Genomic DNA, 20,859 nt, shown 5'->3' on the forward strand with positions numbered 1-20,859 from the left:
CCCTGGCTGGCTGGTTGTAATGCTCAGCTGCATGTGGCTACTGTGGTCCCCAGTCATTTTTTCAGGTGTGGGGAGCCCCAGCACAGTTGTCTGCAAGGTCTAGTAACACATTCCTGCTGTAGTTTTTCTGTTAAGTGAGTAGGCCCCCAGCGTGGTTGGTTGTTAGGCTCATGGGCTTACAATTGCTGTACGCCTCCAGTTTGCAAGGCTGTCATCAGTTCTCTCAGGTATACAGCTGAGTGGGGCCATCCCCAAGCATGGGAGCACCCAATTGTTTCAGGCTTTGGAAGGTGGGGCCAATCCCCTGGTGGCTGTTTGAGAAGCAGAAGTCTGCTGCAGCTGACAAGCCCGACCACCTGCAGGCCCACACATCCTGTCAACACAGTCCTGCCCTATGCACATGCCCCAACCCACTGAAGTGGACCCAGTAGCCCTGCTGCAGAGGCCCCACACATTCCACCAATGCAGGCCTGCCCCTCACGCATGTCCTGCCCTGCAGAGGTGGACCCAGTTGCCTGGCTTCGGAGGTTCCAGGCACCCCACCTATGGGGGCCCACAAGCTGCCTGAGGGCTTGCTGTTAGGTGGGGCCACTCCCTAGGGCGGACTGCCTGCCCTGGCTGAGCTGGATTAAATCAGTGCTCTAGTGGGTGGGGCAGACCCCTGGGCTAACAGGCCAGGGGAAGAACTCCAATGACGTTTGCCAGCGTCTGTGTCAGCACGCCTGTACTAGGTCACAGTAATGGCTTCCACCAAAGTCTCAGACCCTGGGGAGGTGGTCCCAGCCTGGGGAGGTCTCACCTCTCGCTGAGATGTGCCCAGAGCCTATTAAGTGAGTCTCTTTTCGCCAAAGGAATGTGAATCTTTCTTTCTGGTGATTTTAGATTGCTTTCCAAAATGGGTGAATTTCTGTATGGGCCCTTTAAAAGCAGGTTTTTCTTTCCTCTTATGTCCAATAGCTTTTCTGGGATTATTCCCTGTTGTTGTTAATAGCCAGCAAAGCCAGATATTATGACACTCATCTCAGTTGTGCTGAGTCCAAACCTGCTTATTGTGGTAAAGCTCCCCCACTTAGGTCCCCCACTCCTCCAGGTAAGGCTTCGTACGTTAAGATTGCTCCTGGCTGGCCATGAAGGGCCATGGCTAGAAGGTGGCTTTTCCCTCTCCAGCAAGGTATTTCTGCCTCTTCCACATCAGTCAGCACTGTCCCTTGTTGTGGGGGTTCTTTTTATCCAGTTTTCAGTTCTCTCTCAGGGGTAATTGTTCCAGGAGTAGTTGTAAAGTTGTTTTGTCTGTGGGAGGAGGTGAGTTCAGAGTTGGCCTATGCCGCCATCTTGACACCAGATAGTTTATGTATTTTATTGCAGTGTTATTTGGTACACAATGGTTTATGATTTTTCATTATAAAATATACCTTTTATTAATATAAAGTGAACTCTTATTATTCTATTATTTTTACCTTAAACTCTGTTTTGTTTATTTATATTACAACCTAGTTTCTTTTGTCCATCTTCTTTTAATCTTTATCTACAGTTTTAGGGTTTTTGTTCTTTGAATAACATATAGTAGTCTCTTAATAGTCTTAAGAGTTTTATCTTTTATGGTGGGTGATTTATAACAATAAATATAAATAAATTAATGATATATCTTTACTTTCCTTCAGTCATCTTATTTTAGGTAATTTTTTTTTTTTTTTTTGTGAGGAAGATCAGCCCTGAGCTAACATCCGCGCTAATCCTCCTCCTCCTGCCGAGGAAGACCGGCTCCGAGCCAACATCTATTGCCAATCCTCCTCCATTTTTTTTTTCCCCCCAAAGCCCCAGCAGACAGCTGCACGTCACAGCTGCACATCCCTCCAGCCGCTGCATGTGGGACGCGGCCCCAGCATGGCCGGAGAAGTGGTGCATCGGTGCGCGCCCGGGATCCGAACCCAGGCCGCCAGCAGCGGAGCGCGCGCACCTAACCGCTAAGCCACGGGGCCGGCCCTATGTAATATTTTTGTTTTTCCTTGATTCATTATAACATTTGCTATATGATTTATTTCTTTTAATCTCTCTAATATTTAAAATTAAGTATTTCATTTTAAATTCTATTATTGGTTACCTTTACCAACCAACAAACTTCTCTCTAATCAGTAATTCTCTATTTGTCAGAGTCAAGGGTGGAGTAGTGAGAACTGATTTTCTGGTTCAAGATGGAAGACTGAGAAAATGAGTTATGCACCTATCTCTACTTAGACCCCATTGAAATATATTAGGGAGATATGAAAAGGTATAAACTTAAAACAGGAGAAAAGGAAAGGGGGAGTTAAGGATCGGCAGTAAACATGTGATTTCACCGTTTTTCTGGAAGATGGAAAACAGATGTTGGTGGATTAAAACCATCGCCCAGAATGTGCTATAAGTAGGCTGCAGTGAACTGGGAGCCTTTTTTTCCCCCCTGTCAGAACCCCAGAGAGACTTCAGACTTAGTCTTAGCAGGCAGGACAGAGAGCAAGAATAAGAAATAGGATTGATCATGGTGGGGAGGGTGGGAAGGAGTTCACTGAAGAGCTGTCATAATAGCCCCCACCAACCTCTTCCTCCATGCAGAATAGGCTGGAGGGAGGGCAGTGAGGTATATACTCCCAAGGGAAAAAGTTTCTTTTCTAAAGAAATTAAATGAAATCAAAAAGGAGTTAGGACTTCCAACATGGGTTGTTGGCTCTGAAACAGGGGTCAGCAAACTTTATGTAAAGTGTCAGATGGCAAATATTTTAAGATTTGCCGTCCATATGAGGTTATGATTTCTGTAAGATATTCCTCTGTATTTTTTTGTCTGTTTTCTACAGTCCTTTAAAAAGTAAAATATTCTGGGGCCGGCCAGGTGGCGCAAGAGGTTAAGTGCGCGCACTCCGCTGCGGTGGCCCTGGGTTCGCCGGTTCGGATCCTGGATGGGCACCCACGCACTGCTTGACAAGCCATGCTGTGGCGGCATCCCATATAAAGTGGAGGAAGATGGGTGTGGATGTTAGCCCAGGGCCAGTCTTCCTCAGCAAAAAAAAAGGAGGATTGGCAGATGTTAGCACAGGGCTGATCTCCTCACAAAAAAAAAAAAAAAAAAAAAAAGTAAAATATTCTTAGCTCAGGAGTCATACAAAAACAATCTGGCCTGTGATCTGTAATTTGCTTACGCTCTGCTCTAGAAGAAGGTGCTCCTCATTTTGTCATCTGATAGCTCTACGGCCTGATAGCTGTCTCCTTACCAGCTCTTCGTGAAAGTAAACCTGTCAGTCAAAAGTTCTACCCAGGTATATAGAGCTCCTAATCCTACTTCCACTCAGGGCGTGAGGTCTATTGGGAAACAGATCTATTTACACAACAGTAGAGGAATCCACACCTCTTATTTAGAATAATCAACCAAGTACTGCAATTTTAGGTATAAGCAGACAACCAAGACTTATCAGATATTTGAGGAAAAGCAACAGAACAGAGAAAACCAAGATAAACAAACAGAAAAACAGATCCTGGAAGGAGGTAGTGTAATGCACGGAACCAAACAGAACCGAGGTATTTTCTATCCAGCGTATTGTGAGAGATTTGAGTTGTTGTTGCATCCCTAAAAGAACAGCTGTATAAAATTAATAAACAGGTCTTTACAGATTAAAAATATGATCACTAAAGTTTAAAAAAGTCAATGGTAGTGATAAAAGGTACAGTTGAAAAAAATCTCCCAGAACGTTGATAAAATAACAGAAGGAAAATATGACCAGATATAGATAAAAAGGGGACAAAACCAGGATGCCCAACATCCAATTTATAGGAATTTAATGATGGAGGGAAATAAATTATCAAAATAAATAATAGATAAATTTCCCAAGACTTAAGGAAAGTGAATTTTCAGATCGAAAGGGTCCAAATGATTGTCTAGCACTATTGGGAAAAAATTTTTTATGAGAATGAGACTAAGTGTCATTCTCGAAATTTTAGAATCCTGAGCATAAATAGAAGATTTTAATTATTTCCTGGAAGTGGGGGAAAAAAACAAACAGCCTACCTACAAAGTTTTAATGATCAGACTGGCATCAGACCTCTATCTATATATATCACTAGATACTGGAAGAAAATAGAGCCATATCAAAATTGAGGGGAAATTGTTTTCCATATAAATTAATATGACCAGCCAAGTACTATCATTCAAATGTGAAGACAGAAGAAAGATGTCTTTAGTCATGTAGAAATTCAGAGTTTCTACCACATTTTGTTTTAGAAAGTTAGTTGGTGATTTACTGCAGCAAAATGAAAGAGTAAACCAAAAGGAAGATATGTGATCTAGGAAAGTGAAGTCAATCCAGAAGATTATTCAAGGGAAATTTTAGAATGACAGCTGAATTCTGCAGCAGTTCTAGAGAACGTTCAGTCCAGATTTGAGCAGGAGGAGGGGAGAACTTTGGAAGGGATGTCTCAGAAAATAAAAGGAGACTACATGCAATAAATGGTATGATTAAGAAGCTGAATATTTGAGATGTTATGAGAAAGCACATTATTCTTCAGTCCCACTCCACCCCCCCAGAAAAAGAAGGCAACTCTAAACTCTGAACTCCAAAGCTGTGCAAGAAAAACATGGTACAAATAAGATGCAAATTCAAATGTAGCATGATTTTGATCAACCTACAGAGTTTAAGAAAAGAGAATCTATTTTATCTTGCCACTGGGAATATTATCTCATAAGTGGCCCAGGTATTGTGACACTGAAACAAGCAGAGGAATTGTTATTCTTGCACATTACATGGATCTACTGTGAATAGTATTTACATAGTAAATAATAATAAAACTGCAGTTTATTGGTTTTCAACTCTAAATCTAGAGACAAAGTTATGAAAGACTTCATTAGGGTTACAGATCAGAGTGTAAATGTTAAAAACCTTCATGATATAAGAGTCAAGATACAGCTATCAAAGCAGAAAGAGGAAGGGGAGAGAGAAAAGGTGGAAGCAAAATTAGCAGTACAGTTACTTATTTTACATGGTAAGGAGTCAGTCTATGAATTGACTCAAGTTCATTGATTAAGACTTAGAAGTATAAGTACATTATTTAAAATTACAAATTTAACCAAGATAGTGTAACTTATCAAACATTCAAATTAAAGAGGTAGAGGGTAGTGTAAGCGATATCTTTCATAGCTGGCAGTTTGATGTGGTCTTAGTGCTAAATCTAGAAATACACAGTAGAAGCGGTTTGAAATATGGAGATAAACACCAGAAAACTGAGAACAAAAACTGTTAAGAGGAGCTTGCCATTGGTCACATTGCTTCTTCTATTATTTCCCTGATAATTTCTTAATGGGCTTCTTCTCCAACCATTAAACGTTGATGTTTTCCAGGGATCAGTTCATGGCCTCTGTCTCACACAACATGCACACTCTGAGCTAGTTTATTCACATAAATGGCTCCAACAACCGCCTGTGGAATTTGAATCCCAAATCTCTTATCTCTAACCTGATTGTTATCCTGAATGCAAGATCTACGTTTTCAGACACTTCCTTCTACATGTCCCAGTAGCACTTGAAAGTTAACACCAAATAGAAATCATTGTCTTACTGATGAAATCTCTTTCTGTATTTCTCTTTGTTTTTTAGCAGCTTTATTGAAGTATAATTTATGTATCATAAAATTCACCTATTTTAAGTGTAAAATTCAATGACTTTTATGAAATTTAGAGTTGTGCAACCATCTCTACAATCCAATTTTGGAACATTTCCATCACTCTAAAAAGATTTCTTATGCTCATTTGTACTCATTTCCTGTTCCCAGCCCCAGTCCTAAGCAATCATTAATCTACTCCTTTCTTGATTGGTTTGCCTTTTCTAAAAACTTCATATAAATGGAATCATACAATGTGATTTTTGTGACTGGCTTCTTTCACTTAGCATGTTTTTGAAGTTCATCCATGTTGTAACATATGTACTAGTACTTCATTCCTTTTTATTGCTAAATAGTATTCCACTGTATGACTATACCACATTTTGTTTATCCATTCATCATTTGATGGACATTTGAGTTGTTTCTAGTTTGGGGCATTATGAATAATGTTCTAAACATTTTCATACATGTCTTTGTGTGGACCTATGTTTCCATTTCTCTTGGATACATTTATGGTAAATTTATGTTTAACTTTTTAAGAAACTATCAAACTATTTTCCAAAGTGGCTGCACTGTTTTACAGCCCCACCAGCAATATACGTAGGTTCCAGTTTCTTTTTATTCTTGCCAGCACTTGTTGTTGTTTGTCATTTTTATTATAGCCGTTCTAGTAAGATATGAAATGGTATTTCATTACAGTTTTAATATACATTTCCCTAACGGATACTCAAAAGTTGGCCTTGATTTTTCTTTCTTTTATATCCTGCTCACCCACTCCATGGGTATACCTGTTAGTGTATATTTAATTCTCCCTCTCCTTTATCTTCATTCCCATTGCTTTATTTCTTCACTATTCTTGATTATTAAAATAGCCTCCAATCTGCTTTCTCTGATACTAGTTCCTCTGCAGGTTGCAATCTATTTTCCACGCTGTCATCAAAATGAATTTTCTAAAATGCAGATGTGATGATCATGTCACTCCTTTGCTAAAAACCCTTCAGAGGATCCCCTTGCCTTTAAGTAAAGTCTACCATCGGGACCCTGCTAATATATTTTGCACTGTCTATTCTTGCCACTCTGTCCCCCACCATCCCATCCTCCTATGAACCCACACACATACCCTGCATACATCACGGCCTGCAATCCACCTGAAGTTATCTGAATACATTAGGGTTTTATTCCTTCTGTGCCTTTGAACATACTGTTACCTCTGTATGGAATGTTCATGCATCTCTGTTTACAACTCTTACTCATTCTTCAAGGCTCAGCACAAATAATACTCCCTCTTGGAATCTTTCTCTGATTCTCCTTAACAGTTAAGCTTTGTTTTTGTATGTGTTAATATAATGACATACATAGGTGTCTGTGAGAATATGTTAGGTTGAATTGCATGAAATTGTCATTTTTGTAAGTCCAAATACGGTTTATATGTCAGCCTAAAACATTTTTGTAGTTACTTGTTTATGTGTTTGTCATTTGTTAAAGGTAGTAGGCCACTTGCTACACGTTTGTTGATAGGTGAATGAACAAATAAATTGTTCTTAAAGACCAAGGCTTTCATTTAGAGTGAAAAGTTAGCTTGAAAAACATTAGATTTTCTGCTTTAGAATCATGTAGCCTCGGGGCTGGCCCAGTGGCGCAAATGGTTAAGTGCGTGGGCTCTGCTGTGGAGGCCCGGGGTTCACCGGTTCGGATCCTGGGTGCACGCTGACGCACTGGTTGGCAAGCCGTGCTGTGGAGGCGTCCCATATAAAGTAGAGGAAGATGGGCATGGATGTTAGCCCAGGGCCAGGCTTCCTCAGCAAAAACAGAAGGATTGGCAGATGTTAGCTCAGGGCCGATCTTCCTCACACACAAAAAAAAATTAAAAAAAAAAGAATCATGTAGCCTCAAAGGTTAAGTTTATTTGCATTGTGCAAAAAATAATTACTACCAAACCAACTGCTATGATATGTCTCTTAATAAATACATCTTGAATGTCCTAGATGAAGTCACAGATTATTATCTCTCACATACAATTTAGTAGTCATTTTCATGTTAGTAGACAGCATCATAGTTCCATAGTTCAAGTAAAATAGTAAAGGTTACAGATTTTTCATAAAAATATCATTTTAAAATTCAAACACTGTAAGCTAACATGATTTTTATATATGTGTGTGTATATGTATATGTGTACATATGTAAAGGTATACAAAGGTAGCTATGTAAAAATTGCCTTTGAATGTGGGAGATAATATGTAATAATGAGGAGAATTATTTTCAGAGTATGGGATTATATGAGTTTATTTGAGTATTTTCTTAAAAGAACAAATGTACTAGTTTTAGTGTTTTACATCAATCGAGTAGTAATTTTATCTGAATAGTGGTTTTAGAAAAGATAACCATCTAAATGCTTGGCATACTTTAGGTAATTATATGATGAAGAACTCTGTACTTCATTTAAACAATATTATAGTTTTAGTCAATATTTTTAAATTATCTATGATTGTTAAACCTCATACCTTCACTTACTGCATGTATTATAGCTTTCCCGTAGTTTGCAAGCAGTTAACATTGCTATCAGTATTAGTCATGTTCAGTGACTGTATTCATTTCAAATTGAGCGTGGTGTTAAATGTTGTATTGTAACTATTACCTTCCTTCAGTTTTATAAGTACTTCAAATCATCATTTATATAAGTGTTATGTGATTTGTGAGGAAATTCCTTTTTTAAAAAACCGTGTGGAACACTTGTCCATTAACTCCACAGTAAAATTCATTTTCTCCAGAAACTTACATGACACTCCTGAATTATTCAGACATGTAAAGATAAATAAGAAGCCTAAAGAATGTGGTTTATTTCATGACTTTAAAAATTGGACAATGATTTGAGAGAGCAGCTTAACACAACTCCTTTTCTAAATAAAATTCTGCTCCGTTTGCAACTCTGGACATGTGGACTGAAAGGGGTGGTTCCCTTGACTGGTGCCTGACCTCTGTGCACGCCTTGGTCTTTGTCTCAACCTCGCCCACACTGCACACGGCAGCTATATAAATCAGATTTCGACGTGTTATAAAATGCGAGGCACAGCTGCTGTAGTCTGCAGTATTCAAAATCTTTTGAAACGCTGCATATCCAACAAAATTTGTTTGTACGAATCTAAGTTTTTATTGAGGTAAGCCCTGTTTGTTTGGAAGAAGAAACTGATACAATGAGCTAGTGATTCTTTTAAATTAAGTAGGTTTAATTTCTCTCTGTCTGTTTGTCTCTCTGTTGTTGCTTGTCTGTATAAGAAAGAGTGATTGGTTTGGGGAGAAAACTTTAATATTACAGCTGTGTTAACAGAAGTTGTTGATGTTTTTGTTAGAAAGTCTTTTTTGCTTAAGTCAGGAATAAGTCCCCTTTATAAAACGAAATTGAGAGTATATAATCATAATGTAAGTATAAATCCTTCATTTCTTCAAATATATTTTTTAATTCCTTTGTTTCTGTTGTAGCAGATAACTTCACATATAAGCATGTCTTATTAGCTACTTTGCTTTGCCAGATGCCAGACATTTTTTAAAAGAAAGGCCTTTGTAGATTCGTAAATGTAATGTGCAAACTACAGTAAACTTAAAAGTACTTTTATAAAAGTTTTCAAGTTTTTATAGAAATGTAAACCTTTTAAATGCTGTTAAAATTTTTTTTAAAATATGTTTTTGACCATTTTCAATAAACTGAAAAATTAGAAGTTATTGATTCTATTTAAAAGTGAAATTAGAAATAGACTTTATGAAAAAGTAAAAAAGTTCAGGTCATTCAATTTGATTTACTGACTCATCTTTCATATATAATCTCATATAGTATAATACTACATTAACAATGTTTATTAAAGGTAAAACTTAGTAGAATTTTCTCCAGAGAGAGTTTTAAAATTACATTACATTATTTAGGCAGTGATTTATATTTAGTGCATTTATACTGTTTAATGTTGATCTTTTAGTTTTATCTATTCAGATTTTTTTATTGATACGTAATAAGTATCTAAAAAAAATAGATGCTCTAACCAAAGAATTTTGTGACTAGCATATAAAAGTCTTAATTATTTTCCTTATTTAAAAGTATATTGCTATTAGAATATTTGACATTTTATAATGCTCTTGAAAGAAGATAATTTTTCCTAAATTATTAATTTTAGGTGCTGTTTTCAACTCTCAACTTTTGATCAAGAATAAAACTATTTAAAAATTAAGATGCCAACAGGTAATTTCTTGTAAGTTTATACTTTTGTCAATGTGTGTCACATAGCAATAGAACAAAAAAAAAAGCATATTAACATAAGACTGTATTTTTCTCCATCTAAAATTGTTCCTGAAATCTGAAATACTTTGGTTTTGAAAGACCATCCTTTATAACATGAAATTATTTTATTTTAGACTTATATATTTTATCACTTTTTATAAACTGACAAATTCTACCTTACTCTATATCTGATATCAACTTTACAAATAAGTAAATGAAATCAGAATAAAAATAGATTCAGAGAGAGTGATTCAGGTTAGATGAGTATGCTTTACTGATAAAATACCAGGTGTTGAGACGTGACTGGTTATAATCCTGTTAAAAACAAGGACATTAATTTCAGCTACAGGAAGCGTTCTATGGTAAAGTTACACTCCACCCTCAATGGAAAACCCTATGTGATGGCTCCAGTGATTCTGATGTAATGTAATGTTAATTGGGATTTTATTTGTTAGCCAAATTATTCCTGAAAATTGTAAGCATTATCTTATTAAAAATTGTTTGATTGTAAAGAAGCATGGCATTGGAGAAAAAAGAAAAAAATCTAAAAGAATTAGTTCTGGTTGGTTTACTTTCTTTTTTGTTTTTCCACTTAAATTCTTTGTGGTTCTGTTTTTATTTTTACATTTTTATACTTTTATAGTTCTAATGTGATGGTGAAACAGATTCTTCTCAATTCTAAAGTAAAAGGAAAGTTTTAAAATTTCAAATTCTGATGGTGGAGACATCTGGTTCAATAACAATTGTATCCTAACAGGCTTTGATATCTTAGTGGCAAATAAATGTTAGATAAATTTTTTTAAATTAATATACTGGTTTTTTTAAATGCCAAATTGGAGTAATGCCATTTTCTTCTTCACATACGATTCTAGGTTATTTTCTAGACAGAATCAATCAGGAACCAACAATGTGCAATTTTTTTTTTTTTTTTTGTGAGGAGGATTAGCCCTGAGCTAACATCCATGCCAATCCTCCTCCTTTTGCTGAGGAAGACTGGCCCCAGGCTAACATCCGTGCCCATCTTCCTCTACTTTATATGTGGGACACCTGCCACAGCATGGCTTTATGAGCAGTGCGTGGGTCGGTGCTTGGGATCCGGGCCTGAGAACCCCGGGGCCACCTAAGCGGAGCATGCAAACTTAACCACTATGCCACTGGGCCAGCCCAACAATGTGCAATTTTAAAGCAATACCCTTGCCCCTTCAAGACCGAAAGATAAAGTATTTAGCAATTTGCTCTTCTAACCATAAACAGTAGTATAATGACTCAATGAATTCTACTATGGTTATTTCTAAATTTCTCTATATAGTAGTTTTGGTGACCAGGAGTGAAAGGAAAAGGATTTTCCTTTTAAAAAGGGTAAGGGGGGAAGTAGAGACTGGAAGGAAGGAGCAGTACCAAAGGAGACAGGGAAGGCAAAAAGATAAGGAAGCATAAAGGAAAGGTCAAAGATAGAGAAGGAAGTAAGGATGGAGAAAGGAAGGAAGCAAGAGAGAAATGGAGATTTATTTTCTTAGTATTCTGGAAGTTTTGGCTGTATATCAAGCAATCAGTTAAGTTTTTAATTTTGCTTGAGAACTTTAGATATGTCTTTACAGTTACCAGCTATTACCTAAAATCCCCTTGCCTTATAAAACCTTATAAGATTTTTTTTTTGAGGAAGATTGGCCTTGCGCTAGCATCTGTTGCCAATCTTCCTCTTTTTCTTTTTTCTCCCCAAAGCCCCAGTACATAGTTGTACATCATAGTTGTAGAGTTGTAGCTCTTCTATATGGGACACTGCCTCAGCATGGCTTAATCAGCCATGAGTAGGTCCGTGCCCAGGATTTGAACCAGTGAACCCTGGGCTGCCAAAGCGGAATACTCAAACTTAACTGCTATGTGACCAGGCCGGCCCCTTATAAGATTGTTTTATTTTTGCTTTTTTGATGTTAAAATTGTCATATGTAGAAATATTTAAAAATAATTTTGGAAGTCAGAATTTATTTCAATTATCTAAATCTTTTTTCCCCACAGCAATTTCAGACTTTAATGTATTTGTAACCTAAAAGGAAAGATAAGAACCTCAATACACCCTAGGGACAGAGAAACTCTAAGCAAAGCTGGGAATCTCTGTACTAAGGAGGAAGGCCACTGTTTATTTTAAGATCCTAATCACCTCTTTTTAACCTATTATAGAGATTCTCTATTTCTGTAATAGATATTATATATCCATTATAATTAATGGCCATATCCTCAGGACAGATTAATTCTTCCCTCAAAGGGGTAGAAGTCCCTACTGATCAAATAAGGAATAAGATTAATTCCTTCATTTTGAGAAACAATTGTTTATTCTAATTTTTAGAATTGTTACTTCAGTCTAAGGTACTTAGTCCTTTTCCTTGTGTTATTAGAAAAACTTTAATTTACCTTTCTCTATTTCGTTTATGCATGTGTTTTAGATCATGAAGAGCCCTGTGGTGCCAGGCACAGGTCATTTTGCCTGAATGGGGGGATTTGTTATGTGATACCTACTATTCCCAGCCCCTTTTGTAGGTGAGTGAAATGGACTGGGGGGAGAGGGTAATTTATTTATTTTTATCATTTACTAACTTCTTTGAGAAGTGATAAATATTGAACAAAGAGGGTAAGATGAAAAAGTGTAAGGAACACTTCTCCATATTCTCATACATAGAACAAAATTATGCTTTAAAAACAAAACAAAGTAGCAAATCACAATCTCACTCAAAGTGTTTATTTTCAAAATTGGTAGAGGTAGTTTCAAGCCTAGTCAGATTTTTTAATAATACGTTTTAATGAACTCGCTAAGATTTTAGCAATTTAGGGAGGACAGTCTATGTTTAATATTACTGGCAAAAGAGCTAGAGAATTCACTAATATAAAAAAAGCCAACATGAGATATTTTGCTTTGAGTTTAGAATATATAAATACGTGATAACTGTGTTGGTACCAAAACTTCATTTGATATATTAAAAAGAAAATGAAAAGTTAAGTTTCTCTAATGGTGACAGCAAAAAAACCAAAAAACAACAAAGAAAGGAGTGTCTTAGCCACTATTGTTTTAAAATAATATGATTCACTTTGGAAGTATAGTTATAGCTAGTGATCAGTAAAAGACTTGAAGATAGTACTTGTATAGCTGGCTTCCTGTGAGTTTGGATGAATAGTATTTAAGGGAGATACAATAAACCTCTTAAATACGTCAGTTAGCAACATAGTACTACTGATGAGATCCATCGACTTGAGCAGAGCTAACACCTAAAGACCTCAAGATATTTTGTACCATGTGCATGGATTATTGTTTTTATTCTTTAACTGAATTGAGAGATATAGAATCTAGATTTAAGATCTTATAAATAAAATTTATAGTAAAAGTAAAAAATACTGGGATTTAGTCTGGAGGAGGGCAGGCAGAGAAATGACAATTATTTCAAGAAGTTTTTGAAAGTTTTCATATGGGGAATAGTGACTGGATGTTTTTCCTCTCAAGTGAAAAAGGAAGGGGATGGAGGAACAAATCAACAATTATTTGCACCCACCAGGTGCCTCTAATTATTCTTTTTTATTTTTTAGTCTATTTACTGAGATATAATTTATTTATGATAAACTATATTCATTTAAAGTGCACAACTGATGAATTTTGACAAATATTTATACCCATGAAACCAACACCACCACAAAACACAGAACATTTCCATAACCCCTCAAAATTTCTTTGCTGCCCGTATTCTTTATTTACATTTTCATGTTTCATTCTCACAAAAAAAAACCTTAGAGAAGAGAGGGAGAGAGGACACCTAAGGAAATAGAAAACTGAGGGGAAAATGAGAAATTAACTGACTTGTCAAAAGTCAGACAACTAGGGATAAATTAAAGAAGTGGCCTTTGAGTACAACTCCCAAGGTTCACTTAATCTTATGATATATTCATTCTGAATTCTGTATAAAGGGATATGGCGCCTGGCTTTCATAAAATGAAACCAAAATACTTATCAGAACAAATATATTCACCAATTAAAAGATACTAACATTTTGTATCTTGATCTTGGTGGTGGCTACATCTGTGAAAAGGCTACCCTTTCTCCACTGAATTGCCTTTGCACCTTTGTCAAATATCAATTGACCATATATGTGTGGCTCTATTTCTAGCCTGTTCTTTTCCATTGATCTGTATTTCTATCTTGCACCAATACCAAACAGGCTTGATAACTATAGCTTTATAATAAGTGCAATCAGGTAATGTGCATCCTTAACTTTGTTTTTCAGCTTATTGATCTTTAGCCTTCTTTTCTAATAGACAGTATTTAATGTTAAAATTTTCCAAATACATTTTAGCTGCATCCTACAAATTTTATAGTCTGTTGTTCAGTACTAAGTTTAAATTTTTTTCCGTTATAATTTCTTCTTTAACCTATGGGGTTTTCTTAGTTATCCTTTAATATTTATATCTAATTTAATTGCATTGTATTCAGAGTACTTAGTCTGTGAAGCTGTACACTTAATATTTGTCTGTATACTAAATGTCTTATACTGCACTGAATAAGTTGAAGGAAAGAATTAAGAGTATTGAAATTTGGGGAATCGTTGAAATGGGAAGAAACCTAGTTCAGGCTGCTGTAGCAAAATACCATAGACTGGGTGACTTATAAACAACAGAAATATATTTCTCACAATTCTGAAGGACAGAAGTCTGAGATCAGGGTGCCAGCATGGTTGGGTTCTGGTAAGTGCCTGCTTCGTGGTTTGCAGATATACCTGGGTAGAACTTTTGACTGGCAGATTTATTTTCAGGAAGAGCTGGTTAAAGAGCCGACTATCAGACAGCAGAGCCATCAGATGACAGAATGAGGAGGACTTTTTTCTAGAGCACGACGTAAGCAAATTACAGAACACAGGCCAGATTGTTTTTGTATGACCCTTGAGCTAAGAATATTTTTTGCTTTTTAAAGGGTTGTGAAAAAAACAAGAAACATAAAAAAATACAGATGTCATGTATTGGGCCACACATGGCAGCAAGAGAGAGCTCTCTGGAGTCTCTTTTATAAGGGCACTAATCCCATTCGTGAGGGGTCCACCCTCATGACCTAATCACCTCCCAAAGGCCCTACCTCCTAGTACCATCACATTGGGGTTAGGATTTCAACATATGAATTGGGGGGGAGGGACACAAACATTTAGTCCATACCACTAAGGTTGTCACTCTGCTTTTGTACTTCGAATAGATGCATTTTTAGTTTATTTTCAAAAAGTTACCAATGAAAGAGAATGGGCTCCTTTGCTGGTAACCCATGCTAGGTTTAAGAATACTTCTAGTTTCTTTCTAATTTCAAACTTTAAGAGTAGTAATTAAAGAGTAGATGAAACCATGTCTCATGAGTTTATGATGGATAGGGAAGGAAGCAAGGTCACCATATTGCACAATAGCAGGAGATTCTGTGGGATTAGCACTCTCTGTGCAGTGTGAATGGTGCACCCTAGAGTTGTTCAACAGCCTGGAAAGAAGTAAAGTCAGGGGGCAAAAGGGAGACTGAAAGAAAAGGAGGAAATATAGTGACTAAGGATTCAGTGAAGTTGAATGGCAGATAAATTTTAAGTCATATAGTATTTTATAAAATAATTGCTTTCCAGTAATTTTAGGACAACATTTCTAATATAGCCCTATAGGTTGTAATAGCTATCTCTAAAGGTATATCCATCCCAACTCGTACTATTTCCTGCATTCCCTTTTTCCGTCAATGACAACCCAACTGTCTTGTCACTGAGAAACCCCAGACTCATCTTTGACTCTATCATTGCTCCATTGTCCACTTGTCAAATCATAATTCTACCTTTGCAGTATGTCTCTCATCTCTCCAGTCCTCTATTCTTACTATCACTAGACTAGCTCAAACCTTCTTAACCTCTGCTTTGTCTATAGAAATAATTTCCTAACCAATTTTCTTGGATCCTAATTCTCATGACTACTTCTGCTAAAACAAAGCAGAAAAACTTAAGTGACAGCCCTCATACCTACCCATCCACCACCTATAGAATAAGGTCTCATGTTTTAGCATAGCTTTTAGAGTCTTTTATAGTTTGTCCCTAAACCACCTTTGTGGCCTTCTCGTCTTCCTTGGTCTGTGTTCCAACTAGAACCATTTACTGTTTATGTTACATATACTTTGCATTCTGTTGCCTGCCTTGAATATGTAACTGTTCTCCTGCCCCTTCTTCCTATCTAGGCATTTTACTTGCATTTTAAGGCCATCTCTTCCCTAATCCCTTACCCCATCACAAGTCTGAATTAATATCTCTCTGCTCTGAACAGAGAAATATGTGGAATTTATTGCTTTACATTTTGTATCATTTATATACTCCTCTCCCTTTTTGGACTATAAATATCCCCCACTCCATCCCACCTCTTAGGAAAGTGCTTTGCCCATAGGAAACAACAATGTAAATAATTGTTGACCGAGTAGATCGTGAACTTTTAAAAATAATTCTATCTCTGAATCAGTGGTCAGTATATTTTTCTTGAGTGAAACGGGTAAGTGAATTAATAAAAAAAAATACTTAGAAATACGGCAATAGTAATCAACAAGTATGCTTTATGAATTTAATTTAGTCTTACCATACATTGGTCTTTTTCCTCTTGTCTCTTTTTTCTTTTCTTCTTTGTACTTTCTTTCAAACCAGCATACTCTGGTTTTTCTTATTTAATTTCTTTAGTTGGTTATTTAGCTCATTGGTTTCTTTTAAGCTAATATTTTATATTGAGAACTACATGATATCAGTTCTTTAGTGTTTGTTGAGATTTGCTTTGAAGCCTGGTTCATGTACAGTATTTTAAATGGTCTATGTGTACTAGAGAAGAATGTGGATTCTTTAATTGGTGGGTGAAAGGTTTTATATATGTACATTAGATCAAGCTTATTATAATGTGCTGTTCAAATCTTTTATGTCCTCGCTAATTTTTTATCTGCTTGATTTATCAATAACTGAAGAAGTATGTCAAAATTTCTCACTGTGATTTTGGATCTTCAGCATCACAATTTCTGTTAATTTTTGCTTAAAATATTTTGAGGCAATGTTATTAAGCCCATATAAACTTAGAATGGTTATGTCTTCTGAAGTTTCCCTCTTATCATTGTAAATAGTGACCTTCTTTATGTCTAAATAATGTTTTTTGCCTTAGAATCTATTTCATCTGACATTAATGTAGCTATATCAGCTTTGATTTGTTGAGTATTTGACTATTATACTTTTTTTTTCTTTCAACTTTTCATTGTGTGTCTATAAACACCTACAGTTAGTTGGACTTCCTCTTTTCTGTTTTTACTGGAATGATTTTTATTTTTCAACTCTACATTCCATTAACTTCATTTTCATTAACATGTCTTGAAATCAATTTAGTTGTGTCTGTCAGTTCTTTAATGAAGAGAAAAGAATAGAAAAAAAAGAAAACATTAGAGTAAATAGTGCATAATGAGTATAGGTATTATTTGTGGAACTTTTTTTTCAAGGGTGTGTGTGTGTGGGGTGTGTGTGTGTGTGTGTGTGTGTGTGTGTGTGTTTGGGATCACATCTAATTAGTAACCAAGGCTTGCCTGTATTATCTATGAAATTTATCTTTACTCCTCTATCCTCTTTGCTCTTTCCTTAGTATCATTTCCCTCCCAAAGTATTGCAGTAGCTTTCTTTCTTCTATCGTAGTCTCATTCACAATGCTGCTGTAGTGATCTTCTAAAAGGTAGATCTGACTTTATCTTTTCTATTCACAAAATGTTTCAAGGGATTCCTATGTCCTGCAGTATATCTCCAAATTTCTTAGCCTGACATTCAAGGCTGTTCATATCAGTCTGTTCTATTTGACATCCTCTCCTATAACTTCTTCATACATACCTTGAGTTCTAAACATCCTGACCTATGTGCAGGTTCCCAGACATGCTAAGCCTGACTCCATGCTTTGGCATATGCTAGCTCCCCTGCCTAAAATGGCTTTCCGCATTTGTCTTTGAAGTAAGCTAATTTATCACCTCTTCTGTGGAGCCTTCTTTATTCTAACAATGCAGTTTCAGGGGCTCTTTCTTTTGTACCCCTGTCATGCCTTGTGCATTTCATGCATACCTCTCTTATGCCTGATTAATATTTTAGTTGTTTATTTACAGTCTTCCTCAAAATTGTGAACACCTTGAGGGCAGAAATTTGCCATCTTTCTGTTTCTTGTGCCTAGCAAAGTAAATAAATGAATAAGTGTAATGAGTGAAGGAAGAAACAGCTTATATCTACATACAAGTGATTACAAAAAGCTCAAATTTTAAATATTTTAGTAAAATGTACTATGTTATCTTAGCCCTATGATATCAGTAAATAACTTTTATGCAGTGATTATGGTTTTTTTTTTTTTACCTTTTTTGTGGTTTTCAGTATATTTCATATAAAAAGAAAATGAAGCCATGTAAATGGCAGTATAAATATATATTTTACACACTATTTATTAACTGAAGTAGTAAATTGCACTTTACAAAAGTATGATTCTTATTCACTATAACACTTATTTTAGAGGTTTATATGAATTCTAGTATTTTTTCAAATTATCTTTTTTATTGTAGTAAAATATATATATGTATAGTTCAGTGACATTAAGTACATTCACATTGTTATGCAACCATTACCACTGTCCATCTCCAGAACTTTTTCATCATCCTAAACTGAAATTATACCCATTAAACAATAACTCCTCATTTCCCCTCCCTCTAGCCCCAGTAACCGTTGTTCTACTTTCTGTCTCTCTGAATTTGACTATTCTAGGAACCTCCTATAAGTGGAATCATACAATACTTAGCTTGTGTGTCTGGCTTATTTTACTCAGCATAAATGTCTTCAGGGTTCATCCATGTTGTAGCATGTTGTAGAATTTCCTTCCTTTTTAAAGCTGAATGATATTCCATTGTATGTATATAGCATATTTTGTTTATCCATTTTTGAATTGGGTTGCATTTTATTTGTGTTGTTGAGTTTTAGTTTTCTATAGATTCTGAGTATTAGTCCTTTATCAGATATATAATTTACACATGTTTTATACCATCCTGTGGATTGCCTTTTTACTCTCGACTGTGTCATTTGATGCACAAAAGATTTTAATTTTGGTCAAGTCCAATTTGTCTAATTTTTCTTTCATTGCCTTGTGCTTTGATGTCATATCCAAGAAATCACTGCTAAATCCTGTCATGAAGCTTTTCCCCTCTGTTTTTTTCCTGAGAGTTTTACAGTTTTGGCTCTTATGTTAAGGGCTTTGATGTATTTTGATTTAGTTTTTGTATATGGTGTTAAGGTAAGGTCTTTTGCATGTGAATATCCAGTTTTCCCAGTACCATTTGTAGAAAAGACTACTCTTTCCCCATTGAATGGTCTTGGCACCCTTGTCAAATTGACCATATGTGTGAGAGTTTATTTCTGGGTTCGCTATTTTATTCCCTTGGTCTATATGTTTGTCTATTTTTTTTGTTTTAAAGATTTTATTTATTTATTTTCCCCCCAAAGCCCCAGTAGATTGTTGTATGTCATAGCTGCACATCCTTCTAGTTGCTGTATGTGGGACGCAGCCTCAGCATGGCCGGAGAAGCGGTGCGTCAGTGCACGCCCGGGATCCGAACCCGGGTTGCCAGCAGCTGAGCGCGTGCACTTAACCGCTAAGCCACAGGGCCGGCCCTGTATGTTTGTCTTTATGCCAGTACCACATTGTTTTGATTACCGTAGCTTTGTAGTAAGTTTTGAACTTGGGAAGTGTTAGCCCTCCAACTTTGTTCTTCTTCACGATTGTTTCGTCTGTTCAGAGTCCCTTGAAATTTCATGTGAATTTTAGAATGGGTTTTTCTATTTCTGCGAAAAACATCTACTTGATTTTTATCAGATTGTCTTGAGTATTTATATAGGTAATTATTTTTTTAATGTGTCAGACATTGTGTCTGAAAACTGTAGAAATATTTTAAGGCTCTTGATGATATTATCTTCCTTTAGAGAGGATTTACATAAACTTCTGGCAGATGGTTAGAGGCACTAGTAATCATAGATTACTTAATCCAGTCAGTAATTGAGATTATTCAAAGCAGAGCTTCAGCTTCTGCATGGACTAGTCTATCTGTTTTTTCATTTTGTCTAAGATAAATTTTGCAATCAGCTTGTCAACTTTCAAAAAATCCTGCAAGGATTTTGATTGGGATTAAATCTTTAGGTCAAATATGTGAATTACCATCTTAATAAAGTTGAGGACTTCCAATTCATGTTATGTACCTTGATTTATTCGTCATCTTTTTTTTTTTTTTAATAATTTTATTTATTTATTTATTTTCCCCCCAAAGCCCCAGTAGATAGTTCTGCATCATAGTTGCACATCCTTCTAGTTGCTGTACGTGGGACGCAGCCTCAGCATGGCCGGAAAAGCGGCGCATCGGTGCGCGCCCGGGATCTGAACCCGGGCCGCCAGCAGCGGAGCGCACGCACTTAACCACTAAGCCGCGGGGCCAGCCCTATTCATGTCTTCTTAAATTTCTTTCTTGTGCTATCTATTATGTAGTCTTAGTGTGGTGGTCTTGCATATCTTTCATTAGTTTTTTTAAAATATGTATTTTAATGTTTTTGGATGATATTTTTAATGGCATTTTAAAAATTCATTTTCAAATGCTAACTACTTGTATATGGAAATAAATTATTTTTGTACTGATTTGAGGTGTAATGATCTTGATGAATTCACTTATTAGTTGTGATAGTTGCATATGTACATAGTCCTAAAGAATCTAAAGTCTTGTCATCTTTGAAAATGACACTTATACTTCTTTCTATCCAATCTTTATATCTTTTATTTCTTTTTTCTTGCTACATTGCACTGACTAGAATCTATAGTATATTTGTTGAATAGAAGTGGTAAGAGTGCTACTCCTTGTCTTATTTCTGACCCCAAGGAAAGAAACCTCAATATTTCATCATTAAGGGCCGCCCC

The 20,859-nt window shown here is 36.0% G+C and overlaps 1 protein-coding gene across 2 annotated transcripts in view; it reads left to right on the forward strand.

The window, feature by feature from the left end:
* Positions 1-20,859, forward strand: part of NRG4 (neuregulin 4) — a 161,065-nt gene that overhangs the window by 67,145 nt on the left and 73,061 nt on the right. For both annotated transcript variants that reach the window (XM_087428763.1, XM_014780962.2), the window contains exons 3-4: positions 9,779-9,843; positions 12,324-12,417. In XM_087428763.1, coding sequence (XP_087284889.1) covers positions 9,834-9,843; positions 12,324-12,417 — 104 coding nt within the window. In that variant the 5' untranslated portion in view covers positions 9,779-9,833. The remainder of the gene's footprint in view (positions 1-9,778; positions 9,844-12,323; positions 12,418-20,859) is intronic.

This window comes from Ceratotherium simum, chromosome 3 (assembly GCF_057802395.1).
Source record: "Ceratotherium simum simum isolate JZ-2026a chromosome 3, ASM5780239v1, whole genome shotgun sequence".
Lineage (NCBI taxonomy): Eukaryota > Metazoa > Chordata > Mammalia > Perissodactyla > Rhinocerotidae > Ceratotherium > Ceratotherium simum.